The 13,464-nt window shown below is 40.3% G+C and overlaps 1 protein-coding gene across 1 annotated transcript in view; it reads right to left on the reverse strand.

Moving 5' to 3' along the window:
• Positions 1-707: 707 nt before the first annotated feature.
• frem2b (FRAS1 related extracellular matrix 2b) overlaps positions 708-13,464 on the reverse strand; it is a 106,206-nt gene continuing 93,449 nt past the window's right edge. The window contains exons 18-25 of the mRNA XM_086036173.1: positions 9,617-9,809; positions 9,432-9,536; positions 7,460-7,587; positions 7,252-7,386; positions 5,248-5,374; positions 5,004-5,191; positions 4,125-4,271; positions 708-3,417 (exon numbers count right to left, since the gene is read on the reverse strand). Of these exons, the coding sequence (XP_085892299.1) occupies positions 2,950-3,417; positions 4,125-4,271; positions 5,004-5,191; positions 5,248-5,374; positions 7,252-7,386; positions 7,460-7,587; positions 9,432-9,536; positions 9,617-9,809 (1,491 nt within the window). The 3' untranslated portion in view covers positions 708-2,949. The remainder of the gene's footprint in view (positions 3,418-4,124; positions 4,272-5,003; positions 5,192-5,247; positions 5,375-7,251; positions 7,387-7,459; positions 7,588-9,431; positions 9,537-9,616; positions 9,810-13,464) is intronic.

Consider the following 13,464-nt stretch of genomic DNA (forward strand, 5'->3'; position numbering starts at 1 on the left):
AAAATACACATCTTAAGAAACACAAGATGGCAAATTATTATTATTATTATTATTATCATCATCATCATCATCATCATACCATTAACATTATTATGAAGGAACTTAAGTACATGAAGGGAAAAGTACAACCCTAAATTGGGTGGTGGCAGATTGTCTGAACGATTATTTTACACTTTAGTGTACGTGCCATCTTTGTTTTGGCTCCTCCCCGCTTTAGCTGTCCCTGCTGGTGATTGTGTGCCAACACTCGTTTAATTTATTGAACTGATATATTGAAGGCTTTTTTTAAAAATGCTCATTATTTGCAGTTGTGATCTAAATACGAAGCATATCATCATTGTGATATATTTATATATTTGTGTCACACACGTCACTACAACAATACACGGTTTGTTTAGTTTCTAGAAATATGCACTGGTAATAAAAGCACATGGTTACCTGAGCACGCTTTTTTGTGCTTCATTGTTGTCTTTTTTAATTATTAGAGTCCATTGTTTTTCACATTGGACATCTGAAGGCTGCTAAATGAAATCCCAACAATGTAAATTACAAAATAAGGTAACAGGTTGTGCTACACCTGGGCTAGGGGGCGCCATTACTCCGTCAGGAATCTTCCCCACGTAGTTTTTGTATTTGTTTTGTATTCAATGATTGACGGATTATTATATCATATATAAATACTAGAATCAGAAGACCCAACAAAAAAATTCTTGAAAAATTATTTATTTGCAGACCAGCGCTGTGCTTGTGGCCTCTGTTACAAATACTTCCAGCACGTACAGTATGCATGTGTTTTTGTTTTTGTTTTTTTTGACAACCATTCCCCAAAACATCCAAGCACTATATCGATGTATATACATACATACTGTACATCCATGTGCATAAAAGAGCTCACTCCAAGCATTAGAGGACATAAACGAAGCACAATACAATGTGTGGATTGTGAGGATTAACAAGCAGGTTGTGCAGTGAAAAATAAAATAGAATAAAAAAAAAACATAAAAATTTAAAAGATCACAAATTGCATAGATGTCATTTTCCCTCAACATAAAATCCCCAAACCATTTCAAACAATAAGAACTAAAAGTTACTTGCACACAGCAGAATGAGGTAATCCTATAATAGAGATGATTTATGTGAACAATTCAATCAAGTTTGAAGGCAATTCAGATGATTAGTATGATACAGTACTGCAATATTCGTGTATAAATAGATGAATCAGGGACCCAGCATAGACGGGACTCTGTACCCGAAAATAGTGACTCATCATCGGGTACGGGGTGGTGATGGCGACCCCCTTGCTGGACCTCCATGAATTGGAATTTGGAAACCTGAAACTTGGACTTTCAAAGTTCAACTCCTGGGGCCAGATTGGGCAATATTAGGAACTGGGAGTTGAATTATGGTGGAATTTACATTGATTCCCTTTGGGCAAACTCTAGCCCCTAAAACAGGGGTGCCAAACTACAGTCCTCGGGAGCCACTGTACAGAATGTTTTAGATGACTCCCTAAAACTGGAGAAGGGCTCTCGAGGACTGGACTTGGGCACCCCTGCCCTAAATCTAAACCTAACCCTAATCTAGTCGATGCCAAGGGTTGATTATAGACATTTGTAATGATAATTAAACATTTTTATTTTTTTTAATTAAACATTAAATACTTGTAATAGTCTTAATTGAATGAAATAATGTAAAACGCAGTTGATGCACTTTAGCCTTCAGTAAATCTGCAGTTTGACGTTTTAGTGTAATAAGAACCACAAACATCAAGACATGCACAGGTGCACTAGGTGTGATGTAAACCATACAAATAACGCAGCAGGTCAAACAAGAACACCACAACAGTTGCAAGTGGAAGGAAACGCCTACAAGGTGTCCGCTAGCACCTTTTGGAAACACAACTAACACTTTTTGTTGTTGTTATTATTTTTGGGGGATTGTGTGATGTCAGAAGCAAACAAACAAGGGCGAGAGCGGTGAATGACATTGGACGCGATATCTCGCCACAGGATTGAGTGAGCGCGTTTCAAGTAGATTTCAGTACACAAGCAAAAAGCTCTTGACGCGCAAAATGTCTTTTTTTGTTCATCAAATGTGAGGCACTTGCAAAATGACGCAGGAGCACTAAAGACACACTGACAAGAAAAAAAAAAAATTCGAGATAAAGTTGTAAGTTGTAATTTTCTTTTCCCGCTATTAACGGGGGGAATATATAGTGTTTGTTAATTAATGAACATGCAAATCCACAGGTGCCGAAGTTATGCAGCGGTTCACTGTAAATCAAATCCAAATCAAGATGCATTTTTTTTAAGTCGGAATTCTTTATTTAAAAAAGGACTAATATATTTAGACTACATTCTCATAATTTTTACATCATAATTTTCCAACTTTATTCTTATAAAATTTATTCATTTATTTTGTCCTCATAAAATTACAAATTTGTTCTTATAAAAAGAACAAGATTTATTTTCAAATACTACAAAGTTAGACCTTGATCCAGTTGCTTTTTATTTTTTATTTTTATTTTTTACATAAAATGACAACCAAATATTTACTTTAGATTTTTCTTGTACAATTGTATCTAAAAATACACATTTTGTTCGAATAAAGCCGCAATTCTCAAAACATTACAAGAAAAAAGAAATAAGATATGGTACTGTAGTATTAACACTATATTGTCATTTTTAAATTGAAAATTCCACCTTTATTCTTGTAAAATCATGATTTATTTTCCTTGTAAAATTAAAAATAAAAGAAGCAATAATATCACATTATAACTTTATCTTAGAATTTTCCTCCCCCACAAAATGACAACTTTATTCCTTATTTTGTCACGTAGAATTGTGCGATTTCTTACACAAACAAAAAAAAATATATATATTTTTTTTCTTTTCAATGTGTGCTTACTACTCCTTGTTGCAACCAGTCCTTCTACCACAAGGCTCTCGTTCAGACCTCAGAGCTGTCACCGAGTGCTTGCGTCACAATTGGCTGGCCGCTTGCTGACGGGGTGGGCGCGTCCTTGGTGTCCCGCTTTTGCCGCACCAGCACCACCAGTACCACCAAAACCAAGACGGCGAGCAGCATCCCGACCGCCACGCCAACAATTAGCACGGGCCCGTCGTCATCCACGCCATCCTCCGCGTCGTCCAACGAGCGCGGCTCCAACCCATCGGGAGCGAGGACCTCCCTGGCGAGGTCCGCGGTGATGCCGTCGCCCGCCCTGCGGTCCAGCGTGATGTGGAGGATGTTGGTGCCGCGGTTGTTGTCGGCGCCGATAGCCTCGACGTCGGCGGATCTGCGGTAGCGGCTGAGCGCGTGGTACTCAAGGCTGCGCTTGCCGATGCCGCGGTTGGCGTTGTCCCTGGAGCGCACCGTGTAGATGGTGTGGATAAACCACTCTCGACCGGCGGACACCTGTGAATGTAAAGTGCACATCAGCATCACTTTGAAACCTTAACCGTAGTCTAAAACCCTCCTTTAAACTCTAACCCAAGTTTAAACCCTACTTTCAAACCCCAACCACAGTTTGAGACTCTAACCCTAATTTAAAACCCACCCTAACCCTAGTTTAAAACCCTACTTTGAAAGCCTGAGCCTACTTTGAATCCCTAACCCGATTTTGAAACCCTAACCATAGTTTAATACCTTACTTTGAAACACTAACCCAAACTCAGGACCGCACTTTGAAACCCTAATCCTAGTTGAAAACACTACTTTGAATCCCTGACCCTACTTTGAAATCCTAGCCCTAATTTAAAACCCTCCTTTGAAGCCCTAACCCTCGATTGAAACTCAAACCCTAGTTTAAAACCCTACTTTGAAACCCTGACCCTACTGGAGAACTAAATACTAATCCTAATTCAAAACCCTACTTTGAAACCCAAACCCCAGTTTAAAACCCTACTTTAAAACACTGACCCTACTTGTGAAATACTAACCCTAATTTGAAACCCTACTTTGAAACCCTAACCCTATTTTAAAATCCTATTTTGAAGCCCTAACCCTAGTTTAAGGGTTATTTATTGTCCATATGAAATTACAATTGTACCCACATAATTCTATACAATGTTTCGAGTTGCTGAAATTCCGACTTGAAATGCAGCGTTTGTGTTTGAAGTGACCTGGAAGAGGGCGGTGGAATCCATGCTGAATCCATCTGATCCCGGCTGCCTGACCAGAGGGAGAGCAGCCGGGTCGTCCACGGCTAGTCGGGCACCGAAGGCCACGTTTCCAAAAGATCTGGCCTGGGTCTCGGGCTGGGCTTTGTCCTTGTGACGAGACAAGATGAAGAAGCTTTGACCTTCTCAAAATCTTTGGAAACAATAGGCACCTGCTTCCTTGCCGGCAGAGCGCAAGTGACTACCAAGGATTCAATGGAAAACAATGACAAAAGCGTGTTGTGTTTGGGATTGCGCTGTCAGATATACCCCAAAAGGCTTCATTTTGTTCTCAATTCACTTGAAAAAAATCCAAATTATACCTGTGGAATGCCGACCCTTAGCATCGATGTCAATGGCGTATACTGTTTCTTAGCAATAAGCAAGAGGACCATTCGTAAGGCAACGTTGTTTGATTGTTTTAAATACAAAAGGTATCATTGTCTTTGTTTTATGTTTAGTTTGACAAGAGACGTCAACTGTGAGTGGCATTCAACCTCTTTTTGGTCAACTCTTCACTATTTAGCACAGCAAATAACACTGAGTCAGCTCTGCTTTCTACAGTGAAGCGATTAGGTAGCAGGTAGAAATAAATACAGTAATTGGGGAAAGGCGACGCTTTAATATCTCATTTCATGGAGACATCGCTAACGATGACGTCACGTCATAAACCGTGCGTAAAAAAATGAATCGATATGAACCGTGGCTGAATTACTACGATCGCCATCGTGGGAGTGGGATTAAATTAAAGTAAAATACAAAGTCAATAGTCAACATCTAAATGGGGTCGCATTTTAGTTTGAATGCCGCAATAAGGCGTTGACACCTTTGAAGTGGACTTACGATAATTTTGAATCTGTAGAGTAGAGACGGCGCATCGGCAAGGCAGCCAAACTCAAAACCATCCGGGTTGTACTTGGGCACGTAGCCATCCGCGCCCGTGCACAGGAAGACTTTCTCAATGTTGCAGATGAATGAGTCGCCCAGGTTCTGCACGGGGTCTACCAGGACGCGTCCATAGATGGTGTCGCCTGCGCAGACAATTGTCAATACGAAGCCCCGAACACACCGGCGATCCATTAGTTACCTCGCGAGAAAGCCGTGTCGCTGGTCTGGCCGAAGCCCGCGGAGCCGTCCGAGAGCCACAAGGTCTTTTTGGAGAGCAACATCATCTCTGTGTTCAGACTGAACTCGGCAGCCACGGGATCGCTCACCTAAATAAAGAGCCAAGGTTCAATATTCTTTTCGGTGCCTTGCTCAAAATATACGCTATTCACGTAAAAACAAGCTAAAAAGGCCAAATAGAAACAGACAATATTCAGCTCTAGAACAAGTTTAGCAAAATTACTTAAAATACTTGGATCGCAAAATCATCTTTCCCCACTGAAATGAATGGAAATGCCATCAATCCATGCCAGGCGTCTACCACCTCCATTTTACCCCCAACAAAAATTATTGTATTGTGTGAAAGCTAGTATTACACCGAAAATAAAATGGTGTGTTGAATACATTAAATTTTAGTTCATCAAGTGGCTGTCCAAAATAAAATCACCTGGATCCAACCGGAAGCGCGGTTAAAAGAATAGACAAACTAACCGATAGAGGATTACAGTTTGGTCCGGCTTGAAAAATAGACGGGTACCTAGGCTGCAGATGGGTGTGGATTGACGGACTGGCAAATTTGAGTAAAATGCCTACCTCTGGGTGCATGTTTGGCACCAAGATGGCAACTGATGTTGTCAAGGTAATATTTTCACATTAAACATGGTTTTGGGCTTGGCACAAAAATGGCAAAAAGGAAGAGAGGTTCCCAACACCCCAAAATCAGCAAAGCAAATAGGGGGATTTTCCGCCGTATAACTAGGATCATGTTTTAGATGTATTCATATTTTTCGGTATGTGACAGAGGCACAGCGATTTAGTTTCCAGGTGGATCATATAAGGACAGAAGACGTAACCGTCTGGCGCTTTTGCCACATGTCGGCTGCGTATACAAACAATCAGCTTCTCGGCAAGTCTAACGCAATGGCTAGCAATGTGCTTTTGGGATTACGTCAAACTACTTAAGTAATTTGGAAACTGTATCACATGGTTGTGAATCAGTGCAGCATGGAAAAAAAAAGTTATTTTATTTATGTTGCACTTTATTAAAAACAAAATATTTAAGCTCTTTGATTTATACAATATTTACAAAGAGTTTACTTTTTTTACATTCCTCAATTGGAAAAGTTGGGCTTTTTTATGTTTCATTTTAAACATTAAAAAATGTGTGTTTTACGCAAAAGTAAAGCACTTATTTGCTTTTGCGGTATTTTAGCATAAAAGTGTAACACAAACAGTTCATTTATATAATGATAACAGATCCGTGATATTATGTTAAAATGTTTTCAATTTCTATATGCAGTATAACACTTGTAGTAATACATTCAGAATATTGTCATGACATTAAGAGGGGAAAAATGTACAGTTTTAAGAGAATAAAGGCGTTATACTACAAGCAGAAAATTGATTTTCTGAGATGCCTTTTGTTTATGTTACTTTGCACATTTTGAAGGGTACGCCGATTCCAGAGAGGAAATCTTTAACAATATCCATAGAACCATACATGTGCAACAAATTCCATTACTTTCAAGGGTAAATAAGCAAATGTGAAAACGCAATTACTGCGCAAAACACTAAAGCACAACTAACTGCCTTACAAATAGTCACATTAAGTTGATCGTTAGTAGAATTTGTGTTTGTTCTCATTTTGCGTTTTATGAGCAAAACTAAGTTTCCATGATACCATTTAATTTGGAAGAGGCTGCTAAATGCTTTTTAAAAGGCATATTAAATCCATTCATGCATCTAAACCTTTTCGTTTTTATTGAGATAAACCATAACATCTTAAAATTATTTCTCGTCTTTATTGTTTTAATTGGGTTTACCTCTGCTGTATCCTCATATTTGTTGTGTTATGCAGCATTGAACAGACCTTCCTGAATGGTTGTAAATGTTTGTTTTTGCCATCCGGCAGTACGCTTAAGGACATGGTGAAAATGTCTACAGTTATTCCACTCATGAGATTTACAAGATTTCTTTTGCATTGTACCTGCTGAAATCGGATATCCAGGTCAAAGCTGACGGGCTCTCTGGGGTTGCACACGGGCGGGATGGTGAACTCCAGGCTGGGAGGCGACGTGCACGCAAGCAGCTTCACCGTGTACGTGCCCGAGTAGTCGCGTACCTGAACGTCACACGGTCATCACTTGAGATGCCGGGAAACAACAAACAAACATAAATTGCAGATGCTTGCTCACGGCAAAGTCAGAGATGAAGGTCCACTGCTGGATGGGCTGGTTGTAGGTGGGCTCGCTGCGCACCAGGCTGAGGTTGAAGGTCAGACCGGGATGGTCGGCGCACATGACCATGGAAGTGAAGGCGGAGGCTGACCAAAAGGCACAATACTCATTTCTCAAGCATTCTTCAGAAGATAACAAAAATTGGCTGCATCCATTCAACACAGAGGTGAAGCAGTACTGAGAAATGTCACATAAATGACAACATACTAGTGAGCTAAAAAAATGAAGGCATCATTTCTCAAGTATTTTCAAAAAGTTGCCAGATGTTTGACCTATTGCTCACACAAGAAAATATGAAATCATTGGTTGCGCATTGCTTGACTGCATTTAACAATGTTCCACCAATAGAGGCTGCTCATAGACTGTGAATTGGTCATAAGTAGTTTGAATACAGTAGCACAAGCCTAAAACGGTGCCTATGAAGCCAAGGGGCAAACATTTTTGTGTGGACTTCAGTGCATTTCTGTGGTTGATTTATCCGACTTAGTTGACTTGTTGTCCCAGCCCTATTTGAGTTTTCATGATCTGTAAGCAATAACCATCAAAAGGACAAGAAACAAAGCCTATGTAGAAATCTATCTGTAATGATTGTATACAATAATAATAATATTAATCAGGTATGGCTGGATAATAATAATTATTATTATAATATTAATAATATTCATAATGTATGGCCGGATAATAACAACAACAATAATAATAATAATAACAATAATAATAATAATAATAATAATAATAATATGAATTATAACAATAACACTCTGTAACATAAGTGCGATAAAAAAAATCTGTGGTGACGTGGCAAAAAATAAAAGGAACATAGCGAGAGACAACGGACATTGTTTTGTAGATTTATATTTAAAAAAAGATTTTTCAGGATCGCACTAGAATAGCTAAACTGACTAAACTAAACGGACCCTGACATGGAGCTACAAAGGAAGCGAATGATTATAAGGCACGTCTTATGAATAAGTGAGAGATGAGTTGTTTAATTTCTTATGTTTTTGTGTTTTCCAAAAAGTAAAAAAAAATAAAACAAAGACAAATGCAACTAGATTATTAGGCTAACAATCTGGGGCGGAGCAACAATGTGGCTAATGGGTGGGCCTGGAAAAATCAGGGTTGGCCTGAATATTTCTCTCACTGAGTACAATCCTCCTGTAACAACACATGTATATTCAAATAAACAGAGGTGGGCATCGCCTAACTTCCACCGCGTTCCATCCTGTATATTTAATCAACCACGTGGTCCCGGTCCCTCCCTAGTCAGTGACAGCCAATCGGCATCGAGAACGTAGTCTTCACATCACAAGCAGGTGCTGCACTAGCAGACACGCCGGCAAACAATGAAAAAATATCAAACAAAAACAACAGACAAACACACACGCACAGCGTGGTGATCGGTGAAATAAAAACAATATGGAGCACATGTCTGTGGGACTGCAAGGTACAACACAGATTTTTCAGTTTTCCTTACTCGGCCCAGGAGTGCGGCACCTGCGTGTGACGTGGTACTGGTTAAGTCCGCTCTCGAGGTCGTTTGGCTGACTTGGACCGACCGTGGGTCGATTAAATATGCAATAGGCAATGCCTAGCTCTGCAAATAAAATTTTCCTTTTATTAAATCTTCGTTGGAGAACCTTAATTATGCCATTCTTTATATTCAATAAAATAAAAAAAACTCAAAGAAGCACAAATTCAAAAATAATTTCATAATAATTTACAAAAAATGTAAAAGTATGCATTTTTTCATGAATCTCACTGGGTTGGCAGTCTGTCAATCTGGGTGGGCCTGTGCACACCCAGGCCCACCCATGGCTCCGCCCCTGCTAACAATATGCTGTGGTCTACTAAAAAGCAGATAGCGAGCCACAAATGGTCCCCAGATTGTCGTTTGGATAGCCCTGCATTCGACACTAGTGCAACATACCAGGATGCCTGGAGACGAACAGGCCTCTAAACCGAGCTTCGGTTCGGAAGGCGACCACCAGACGTCCCTGCTCGTTAATACGCATGCTGGTCGGGTAGAGTGCGCCTGCAAAAGATGGGGGGTAATGTACAGCTGTTGTTTCTCTTGACAGAACAGTGAACATTCAGCACAATTCAGTCACTTACCTTGGAGCTCGGCCTCCGGCGGACTGCCGATACCGTCCCTCCACAAGATGGCGGTGTCGTACACAAACGTCAACCTCAGCTCGGACTGTAGGTCAAAGTGCTGCCAGCCGCCAGCCCCCACAGGCGAGTGGAACACGTAGGACACGTGGAGTGGCACCCGCAGCGTCACGTAGGACTGGACCAGGTTCAGTACCTGCCATGAAAAATAACACATTCTATCAAAAGCTCTTTACTTACTCAGCTTTATTTATATGGCGCATTTCATACACAAGATAACTCAATGCGCTTCACGTAATTAAAATTACAACATGTAAAAGCATTGACAAACAAAAGAGTTAAAGACATTTAAAAGTAGAGTAAAGAAATCAAATGAGCTTACAAAATTACAAACAGAGCATACAGTGCAAGAACATGATTTTGGAGATCATGATTTTTTTAAAGCTTTGAAAGACCGTAATCATAGTAAATTAATTTTGGTTAGTCTGTTATTAACATATTTTAGACTGTGACTCAACACCTTGATTAGACTAGTGTGACAAATATAGCTGCGTATCATCTGCATAGCCATCATAACCCTTTTGTTCTGAAGAATTTGACTCAAGGGTAGGGTTATACAGGCTAAACAAAAGGGGTCCAGGGACCGACCCTTGAAGTACCCCACATCACGGCATTTGTTGCCCACAATTTGGCTGACTCCAGACAACACAAATGTAAAGCAATTCTCAGAAACAACATTTACACAACTAAACATTTATTGTAATAACACTAAAATAATAAGACTGGGAGATTTTCTGTATGTAAATAAGATATCCAAAACACTAGTAAACACAGTTAAATAAACACCAAGCGAAACACAAGTGTCGGGGGAGTGTTTAAAGCTGCTGGCAAAAACTGTTTCTCATTAAGTATAGCCCTTGGCAACACATTGGAGCAGCCGATGACCTTAACTGAGCAACGGGCAACCATAAGGAGCTTCAACAAAAAGAGCAGAGATGGGAATGATGGGATACTTACTGCTTTACGTGTTCCCACACCGCAGCTTTTTAAAAAAATCTTCCAGTAACTTTGCAAATCAATTTGATGCATATTTCTTTTAATAAAATCTAGAAAAAATACATATTTTAAAAAAATGGATACAACTTCTACTGGCCTCACTTTCGTTATTTCCTTACTTTTCAATACAGTATTCACATTCTGCCTATAGGCGACGGACCGGTCCGTCTATCCGCCTACGACTTTTGTAGGCAATAAACGATGAATGGGAAACTTAAGAAAAAACATATCGGACTAAAGCAGAAGCATTTAGTCCGGCTGCGGTGAGGTTTCCGCAACAATAGTATTGTTAACAGAGCTGAACAGTCTGTCCCGGGGCCGGAATGGTCCGTCCCTGCGTCCCGGACGGATGCCCATTTTTGGGACGGAGGACGGGGCATCACGTTTTAACAAATGGTCGGCAGATGTGGATTTTAGTCCGGCCCACTAATCGTCCCTCATGCGTGTGATATGGTAACGAGGCGGCCAAAGTCCATCTCAACTGACTCGGCGAAATGGGCAAACAACAAAAATGGCCTCAGAACACTTCAAACGCACCACTAGTTACCCAACTGCGCAGGAGATTTTCAACCGGAGAGACCAGCGCGTTCTACTAGCTAGCGTGCACGTTATTTATGTTGTTTATTGCCTCCAGGAGGCGGTCAGGAGTTGCGTACTCACGTGTGCACACAGTTATGCCAATAAAGTCACCGTGAAGTCGAGTTGATTCGAATTCAGTGAAACACTGTCACACTTACACAGTGAGTCACTATTTCTGTTCAAATATCAGCCAGCGGGAGGGGATGTGGTGCTAATGAAAGTATTGTCGGACTCGCCGACCGACGGCCGTTTAAAAAGTAGAGGCGGACCAGCCTATCGATGGGAGCTAATATTTTTCCCCCGGGAAATAAAGGCGAATGACGGACGGCTGAAGCGCACCCACGCTGCAGACGGACGATGTATAGCGGACGCTCAATTTTTAGTAAAATGCCCTGCTCTGTTTAAATGTAAATTATGTACTGTAGCTCCTCTCCTTGGACCACCGGTCCATTGAGTCCCGTCTGTTAGAGCTGGTATCGCATTACCACCGTGTGGAGGCCACAGCCAATATTTTACTCTCGGCTAATAATACCTTTAATTGTGTCGCCGTCAGTAGCTCTTCATTGGACTGAGCGCTGCTCTTGCTCAGACTCGTTGTCTTAATCCTTAGACTCAGCCTTTTCAACATTTTGAAACAGATGTAATGATTCCTCTCCTGTATAACATTTTTTTTTATTAATTGACCACGGTGACTTTTCTCAAAAATCAATGCTGTCGCTGAAAAGTGGTTGCTAAGGAAACCCGGCGCAGGAATAATACGCTCATAAATATTTTTATATTGTATACAATAAAATGGTAGCATGAGAATAATATTTTTACAGAACAGGAAAAGTTGAAAGGCCAGGAACATCGTTAATCTATGCAAACAGAGTAACAATCAACACAACAAAAGCTGTCAAAATTAAGGCTGGGAGTTCTAGTTGAACAAACGGCGCCCTTGTGTGGTTGGCGTTTGTATTATTACATCAGCAGGGGAAAAAATGCAGAGAATAGATAGAATAGGTGCTCTCTGTAAGTAGAAATTCATCCCTGAGAATGTTAACAACCCTTTGCCCCCATGCTTATCAAAGCGGAGTAACACCGTATAGAGCCTGTATATGTGAGAAGGGACACAGCAGTGATGGCTCGAAGTACTGTCCTCTCATCTCTTCTTCACGAATATGCGCATCAAAAATGATCCCAAAAAATACCCCAAAATGTTGACAATTGATAGAAATTCTCAGAAGTAAAATGTCTTCAAAACAATGGCGCTGTGCATGACCGGAAAGGGTAATGCTTTATAACATTTTACCGGAAATACGTCACACCTATTCTGTGCATATAGTCCATAGGCGATTACTATTGTTGTCTGGCCGGACAAAAAGGTAGTAAGATGCCCTGCTCTGCATGCATACATTAACATATCATTAACATATCGTTGAAATGTTATAAGTCTCAAGATAAAACGTCTTCCAAATCAAAGTTACTCGGTACGTAACTACACTGCACTTATACAGTATAATAGTGAACTATATACAGTAATTTGAATGTTTTTTCTTTTTTTTTTGGTGTGGCAGGAATACGCTCCTTGCAAAGTGACCCACTTCAAGTCGTGAAAAAAACTCAACAAAAAAGAAAAAAGAAGGTCATCTCCAGTGTGCTGTTTTTGAGGCTGATGCAAAGCATCTGACAATCAGAACGCACTCGAGAGCTTGTTTCCTTGGCCAGGCCGCCCACCCAGGCTGCTTTCATGGAGACAGACTTTGCACAAAAGAAGAGGAACTGGGGCCTTTTTGCAGAACAACCAGACACTGTGTGACTGACGTCATCGCTTAAGTGTCTTTTGAAAGATGCTGATAATGACGAAGCTCTGTGTTAGTGGTTGAAGTTATTCACTGCAATTATCTGCTGAATGTCTAAAATAATTTAGCATTGCAATGCATTCTGCCATTATATTTCTTGGTGAAAACAATTGCCATTGAACTTTGATTCAAGAATTAACTCAATTTTATGGCATTGCCTGAGCATCCATTTTTTCTTAATTTATGGATTAATTTAATTTAACTTATTCTTCTTAATTCTATAAGGTTTGCTGCTCCTTGACCACTTGGAGGCAGTATAATGCAAACGAAGAGTTTAACGACTGACTCAGTAATAGCGGCCACATTTTGTAAAGGATAAAGAATATATAACTGTGAGTGTTATTATATTTTCTGTCTAGATGTGTTGCTACACCA

This window comes from Filicampus tigris, chromosome 7 (assembly GCF_054856515.1).
Source record: "Filicampus tigris isolate MCC_2025a chromosome 7, RoL_Ftig_1.0, whole genome shotgun sequence".
Classification (NCBI taxonomy): domain Eukaryota; kingdom Metazoa; phylum Chordata; class Actinopteri; order Syngnathiformes; family Syngnathidae; genus Filicampus; species Filicampus tigris.